General features: G+C 46.5%; 1 protein-coding gene across 1 annotated transcript in view; it reads left to right on the forward strand.

Moving 5' to 3' along the window:
• Positions 1-7795, forward strand: part of LOC125918161 (stabilin-2-like) — a 34952-nt gene extending 27157 nt beyond the window's left edge. The window contains exons 16-20 of the mRNA XM_049624197.1: positions 1097-1243; positions 2642-2698; positions 3878-4004; positions 5540-5689; positions 7428-7795. Coding sequence (XP_049480154.1) covers positions 1097-1243; positions 2642-2698; positions 3878-4004; positions 5540-5689; positions 7428-7588 — 642 coding nt within the window. The 3' untranslated portion in view covers positions 7589-7795. The remainder of the gene's footprint in view (positions 1-1096; positions 1244-2641; positions 2699-3877; positions 4005-5539; positions 5690-7427) is intronic.
• The last annotated feature ends 89 nt before the right edge of the window (positions 7796-7884 follow it).

Here is a 7884-nt window from a genome sequence, read left to right on the forward strand (position 1 = left end):
TCTGGGTGCTAATATAGCTTTCAGTGCATTTTGCAATGTATCATTTAGTGTGATCTCTGTAACAACCCTGTGCAATGAAATCATTAATCCTATTGACCTGGTGAAAACAAACCTCAGAGTAGTTCGGTAACTTGTTCACAGTCACGCAGTACATAAGTGGAAGTGGGGGGATTTAATCACAGTTTTCCACTCTTCTTTCCACTGAATCACGCTGTGTCCATCCCATCAGTAGATGCTGAGATTTATCTTTTTTTTTTTTTTTTTTTTTGCCAAAGAACAACCTAAAAGCGTTTTTCTTCCTTAGAATATAGCTTCCTTGGGGAAGCTATATTCAACAATTTCCTAGCTGGGTGAACTTAAGGAAGAAAGCCCTGGAATTGTTGCAAGCAAAGCACAATAATGTATCTAAAGCACTATTTAGACAATGCCCAGGACATGGAAAAAGAAGTTATTGGCATCATTATAGAGCTAAAGCCATTGCTTGTATCTTCTGAAAAAAAGGTTGTGCCCGCACTTTGCTGGCAGCTAGCATTAAGTAAAAACAAACTGCACTATTGCGCATAAAGTGGCCACGTTACCTAAGTTTATCCTGAACCACAGGCAGGTCATGCCTGCTCCACCCCAACACCCTGGCTGCCCCTGTTTCTACTTTGGTGGAGGCAGTGTTACAGAGTAGCCAAGAGTGTAGGCTCGGAGGCTGACTGCTTAGGTAGGAACGCCCACACCACCACTTGCTGGCTGTGTGACCTTGGGCAAGTTATTGAACCTCTGGCTGCCTCGCTTTTCTCATCTGTAAACAGCGATACTCTAGGGTTGCTGTGAGGGTTAGAAGAATTTGAACAGGTAAAGCACACAGAATATTACTCGGCACATAGTACATGCTGAGTGTTTGACACATATATGCATATATACCATATATATATATATATATATATATATATTTATATATAACATACACACACACACACACATATACATACATATTTAGTTCTTTCTGAGCCTTGCAAATGCTGACCACTTGATATAACCTAGGTAGAAGAGAAGTCTGAGAAAGATTGTTGACTGTTCTCTTTCTCCCTCTCTCCCTCCCTCGCAGGGCGAGCTCTTCCTGAATGACCAAACATGCAGAATTGTACAACGGGAACTCTTGTTTGACCTGGGTGTGGCCTACGGCATTGACTGTCTACTGATTGATCCCACCCTGGGGGGCCACTGTGACACTTTTGCCGCATACAATTTTTCGGTCAGTCCTAAAATCAGTGCTATAGTAGGAGACACTTGGGGTTCGGCCCTCGTGATCTATCATGGACTCTGCCATGAAACCACGGAGGGTTGGTCCTCAAGGGAGCCCAGGACCCATGAGATCTGAGGGCCAAATGATGGTGCTCTTGAGAGCCAGAATCAATAGGCATCTACGTGGCTCTATCCAGGCCTTGCACATTCCCATTTATCCACCAACCTACCCATCCATCCATTCCCTTGTCATTAAGGAAATAGTTGTGGGGTACCAACTGGGTTCCAGTTATTCTGCAACAAGCTATTCATTGTCAAACCCACCTATCCAGTCATTCACGTATTCATTCAACAAACTTTTTTTTTTTTTTTTGCGATTCTGCCAGATGAGACCATATAAAATTGCCCTATTTATAGGGTCTGACTACAAAAAATGGCAACTTCATATGGTTCAACTTAGTATTATATTATTCAACCTAGGTTGAACCATTTTTGTTCAAAAAATTGCCATTTTCACAAAAAGTTGCCATATTTGTGCCACACCTCCATTTATTTTATTCATTCATTCTTTTAACAGTGGTGATTCAATCTCTATCCTGGGCCCTGGTTGTAGGAGGCATTTTAAGATTTTACACTCATTCATCCATCATGTATCATTTATGGAGTACTACATCTGAGCCAGCCATTTGGCTCAATGCTGATGTTACTCCTAAAATAATCCAATAACAGGAGTTGCTGGTAACAACTCTATGATGTAGATTTGGGAACAGTCTCAAAGAGGTGAAGCATCCTATGTGGCAAAGTCTGTGACCGGTTGGCTTTGGTACCTGGCAACTTGTAGGGATTCAATAAATATCCCAAATTATTCAGGCACCAGTCCGATACCAAAGTAGGCGATGAAAACCCAGCTGCCCTTTCTGCTGTAGGGGTTGTGGCCTTCCTAACTTCCCAAAGTATATTCGCACACATTTTTGCAGTTAATATTTTCCGTCCCCGATCCCCTGAAGATCAGACAGCAAGAATCATTCTATTTTGTAGATCAGAAACCTAAGGATCGAAATGCGTGACTGGCCGAAAGTATTACACCTAGTTTATAATGAAAGTGGTGTTTGTGTGCATGCTTCCGGGGCCAGTCTACCAGATGCCTGTATGGCAGTGCCCTGGGCCAGCTCTGTCTAGCAGGGAACTTTTCACCTCAAAGAAATAAGCCAAGGAGCTGAGGGCCAAGACAGACCTTCAGAATTCTCCATGGCAAACTGGCAGTGTGTTTGCTTTTGCATTCTTGACCACAGCCAGAATCTTAATCAAGATTAAGTTCTTCATCGACCCGTCAAAATATTAACCAGGGGCATATCCTTGTGTTCACCAATATTCTTGATGTTTAAGCATTTCTTTTCTTGCATACTAGGGAGATTGTTGGAGTTGTGACAATACCCCCAGCTGCCCGAGGTGGAGTAAATCAAAGGTAATTACGAATGCAGTGACAACGTTTGGAGAGCAGTATGTTTGTTCCATGATTAGACCCCAATCTTCTGGGAGGCGTGAGTAAGTGTGCGTGTGTGTGCATCTCTGGGTATGTTGCATAACTGTAATTTACAACATTCTTTTCGCAACCAGGCATTCTTAGCCTAGCTGAGATGAACATTCTTAGCCCAGGCAACTTTTCAACCCAGTACCTACCTTCTAGGAACTGTCTAGAAAAATCATGGGATTGTAGACTTAGAAGGGACTTTCCAAGATAATGATAGTTATAAAAATAATAGTTGCATTTTGAGTGCTATTCCTGTCCCTGGCTCTGTGTTGTTCCCTTTATTTATCCATTACCCCTTTTCCCCCTTATAACATTCATAGGAAGCTATTACTACCTCCACATATGAAAAAAAAAAAAAAAAGAATCTCAGAGAGGGTAAGCAATTAGGCCAAGGCCACACAGCTAGTAAGGAGCAAAGCTAGGATAAGGGTCCAGAAAGCAATGCAAGAGTAATGGTTAAGCCAATGAAATTTGGAGTCCATGGCTATGGGATACAGTTTCAGTGGGCAATCTTTGGCAAGTTACATAATCTATATGGTTTTGCCTCCATAAAATGTAGCAAATAACAATTCTGTGTGTGGTTATTAGGAAAAGTAAAATTTTAAATGTGGGTACAGAGCCTGGCACATAGTAAGCACTCACTAAATATTGCTTTTATTTATTTATTTATTTTTTCCCTTATTCCAAAGCCAATTTCTCTCTCCTCTACTGGTAAAACCCCTAACAAAAACACCCCCGCAAAACAAAATGTAACTCATCCCTTCCCTGCTGATGATTTGGGAGCCTTGCCACAGACCCCACGCATGATGGAAAGCTACCTCTACCCCACTCTCTTTCTAAGAAACCTCAAACTTCTGCAGCTCTAAGGGTCAACAAGTCCTTCCTCTTAAACCTGGGGAGAAATCTTTCTGTGGACTCTAGCTCTGTCCCCTCCCCCACCCATCTGCCTATCTATCCCCCTAAGCAAAGAATTCCTTTGTAAAGGGCTCGGGCCATTGAGTCCCATTTTCAATTTAGGCAGTACCCAGGTTCCTCCACTGGGGGCGGACTAGAGCCAAAGAGCCCAAGTCTGGGCTGTGGAAGGCGGAGGGTTGGATCACTTTCTTCCTCTAGGGAGTGAAGCAGAAGTGTCGATACTACCTGTCCTTGAGAGGGTACGTGGAAGGCTGCCGGGAGCAGTGCGTCATGGTGGTTCGGCTCCCCAGGTGCTGCAAGGGCTACTTCGGGCGAGACTGTCAGGGTGAGGGCGCCTCTTACCACCTCGGGATCCTGATTGTCCCATCACTGCGCGGCATTGTGAAAGCACAGACATTGCGGGGGGCGGGGTCGAATGCATGGCTCTTCATACCTCCTCTAAGAAAAGATCCAAAAGCAGTCATTCTAAAGAGCTGGGTAGCTTTCCTTCTCCTTTTTCCTTTTGTCATATTCTGTTTCTTACAGAGTTGAGACTCTACTGTGTGTAGATTGTCATCAGAAGACATTTTCCAGGCTGCTGGAAACCGCACATTTCATTTCTGAAGCTAGCCCATGATACTGATTAGCACATGAGTTTAAATGCATCGAGGAGAATTCTACCTTGGCACAGTGCTGTGCTGTGTGACCATGATGTTTCGGATGCCATTATTCCCTGTTATGGGGTGAACCTCCCTCTCTTACCTCGCCAGGAAAGGGCTCCTTGCCAAAGAACACTTTGGCCCATCCTGAAATCTCTACATAGACAGAACTTCTAGCCAGTTATACATCAACAATAGCTGAATAACAAAAAGCCCTTCCCATCTGCCACACATTGTTTTAATTAAGCACATTTATTGAGTGCTACTTCCCATATATGGCAATACACTTAAACCTGGTGACAAGGGGCGCCTGGGGTGGCTTAGTCAGTTCAGCGTCCAACACTTGATTTTGGTTCAGGATCTCTTGAACCGTGAGATCAAGCCCCCCATCAGGCTCTGTGCTGTCAGAGTCTGCTTAGGATGCTCTCTCTCTCTCTCTCTCCTCTCTCTGCCCATCCACTGCTCACACTCTCTCTCTCAAAATAAATAAACATTAAAAAAAAAAAAAAGATTTAAACCTGGCAATGACCTCTAAGAAGTAGATGCCATCATTATCTCCATTTTACAGATGAGAAAATAGGCAGAGAGAGGATAAGCAGCAAGCCCAAGGTCCCACAGAGTGTCTCCCGAAGCCGTGGTTTCAACCACCATGGATACTCCATTCACTGTGGTCCGGTTAAGAAAATCCTGGGCAGGGTGTACACGCAGTCACCCAGTGTCCGTCTACACTCCATCACTTAAGTGTGCGCTTTTCACAAAAACCAGTGTCACCCCTTCTACTTGTTCGGTGCCTTATGTTTTTTAAAGCACTCTCGGTTACAGGAACTTACTTGATCTTCAGTCACAATGTGATACAGATCAAGTGGGCACCGTGTCGTCACCATCATCACCATCTGGAGCTAAGAGAACTGAAGCTCAGACAAATTCAGCCCAGATCTACTCAAATCCAGAGCTCCTAACCCCTAAATACAGTGCCTGGTTCAGCATATTGCTCTGCCTCGGTAGAATGCTATCAGATACACTTAAATTCATGTTCCAGAGGCCACTGGCTTGCCCTAAATACCCGTGACACTATGTGGGTGAGTCCCCGGGGCCGCGGTCTTCCTGGGCCCGTGGATATCAGCCCCGCAGCTGAGGGCAGGTCAGCAGCACATTTACTAAGGTGCCGAGCGGTTCTGGGCCTGGGGAGGCTGTCGAGTCACTGCCGTTTCATTTCTTCCAGCCTGCCCTGGAGGAGCGGATGCCCCTTGTAATAACCGGGGGGTCTGCCTCGATCAGTACTCGGGCATAGGAGAGTGTAAATGCCACACCGGCTTCAACGGGACGGCGTGTGAGCTGTGCCTGCCCGGGAGATTCGGGCCTGACTGTCAGCGTACGTTCGTGGCTCCCACTCCCCCTGCCTGTTGTTCGGCCGCTGTGTTCCCTGTCCTCGTCCACGCCACCTGCCAGGCCCAGAAACATCCCTCTTCCCCTCTCTCCCCATCCACCCACCTCCCATCTGCCTGCCTTCACATGCTTTTCCCTCCCTGGATGTCTCCCAGTTTCCATCCATGGAAAGAGCCTCACCTCCAGAAGTGAAATCCACATCCCTGCAGCCATCATGACAAGCTGTGGCTGAACAACATTCATTCATTCATTCAACCAACATGAATTTAGAGTCCTTATTAATATTGGTAGCTAATGTTTCTAGAGCACCTCCTATGCACAAAGGCAGGTGTGTTTTACTGCTTAATCCTCACAACTACCCTTTGTGGTAGTACTGTTACGATCCCTACTTACCAGATGAGGAAACTGAGGCACAAAGAGGCCAAGTGACTTTCTCAGAAGCCTGGAATTGTCCTAAGTTGTAGGGATGCAGTGGTGTTGGAAGGGGGCCAAATTCCGGCTCTCAAGGAACGTACACTCAAAGGGAGGAAACAGATTAAAACTGCAGAAACAAAGATAGTTATAAAGATAGAAAAAGAAGCAGGTGATGGGGATGGAGAAGGAAAGGAGGCACTGTTTTAAAAGACATCTCACACCAGGAATATTTGAGGAGAAACCTCAAAGAGGTGAGGGGCCGGTGTAGGGACATCCAACAACAGCCCAGTCCAAAGGAATTTTCCGTCATGCTGGAAATGTTCTGTAGCTCTATTATCAGGAGTGGAAGCCAGTAGCTATGTGTGGCCACTGAGCGCTCAAAATGTGTGACTAAGGAACTGATTTTTTTTAAATTTTAATTAATTTAAATTTAAATAGCCGCTTGTGGCAAGGGCTGCTGTATGGTACGGTGCAGACTAGAGGAATGGATTTCCTAGAAGAGAAATGAACAAACACAAAGGTCCTGAGGCAGAAGTGGGCCCGGCATGAAAGGAACAGCAAAGAAGCCAGGGTGGCTGAGCAGAGTGGGCAAAGAAGAGAAAGAGAGGAAGGAAATGAAATCTGAAGGTCACCAGCGGCCAGGTAACATAAGAGCTTCTCGGCCAGAGACAGCCCATAGAATAGACAACATCTCTTCTAAGTGAAGGACTGTGAGTGGTGGGGGGAGCGGTGAGGGGAAGAGGTTCATGAGCACATTGGAAGTGTTGCTTCCGCTGCCCTGAGAATATGCCGTAGGAGAGCAAGAGCAGAAGCAGGGCCGACACCAGGGAACTGAATGCAACAGTCTAGGTGGCCCGGTGGTGCCCTGGGCTGGGATGATCGTCCTCCATCAAGGTGGCAAGATGGGGAAGAACTGATCCATACCTTGAGGATCTCACTGTCAATGGATTTCTCTGTGAGGAGGCCCCCGATGAGGTTCTCTCCCCCTTGTCTTCAGTTACAAACCCCATGACACCCTCTACTTCTGTGCTTATAACACTCACCGTGTTTGTAATTACATGTTCAAAGCCAGTTACTCCTGGACTGTAAGCCCCTGAGAACAGGAACCTTATGTCTTCTGTTTCTCACTGTAACCTCATTGCCGAGTCATGTCTGTCCCATGATAGCCACCGAATATATTATTTGTGCAGCGTTTGAAGGAATGGTGCCCCCCACACGGACAGCACAGCAAACGGGTGGTCAGAGAGCTGGCCGATTGGATTTCAATGCCTGATCACTGATTACTGACCACGTTCCAATTTGCTTTACAGCCTGTGGCTGCTCAGACCACGGACAGTGTGACGATGGCACCGCGGGCTCCGGGCAGTGCCTGTGCGAAACGGGGTGGACGGGGCGCTTCTGCGACACTCAGACAGGTCTGTCATGGGAGTGGTCAGCTGGAGGCAGCACTGTGCTGCAGCGGCCCCTCTGAGAGCATCCAACTGACATTGGGGGTCTGAGTGACACCTAAAGAAAACAGAGCAGGTGTTTCCCTTTCCACAAGGAAAAGATGATTTGGATATGTGGCCCTGGGCCTCGGGAGGTTTGGGGACTTGCAGGAAAATTGGGTGAATGGATTTAACTCAAACCCACGAAACCAGCATGCAGTCCTTTGCAACCATGGAAGGGCCCACCTCGAGCAAATGATACAGGACTGGGCAGGAGTGGTCCCTCAGGATCATGGCCCCTTGGGATCATGGCCTCTTGGGATCATGGTCCTTAGGACTG

Source organism: Panthera uncia, unplaced genomic scaffold (genome assembly GCF_023721935.1).
Source record: "Panthera uncia isolate 11264 unplaced genomic scaffold, Puncia_PCG_1.0 HiC_scaffold_51, whole genome shotgun sequence".
Lineage (NCBI taxonomy): Eukaryota > Metazoa > Chordata > Mammalia > Carnivora > Felidae > Panthera > Panthera uncia.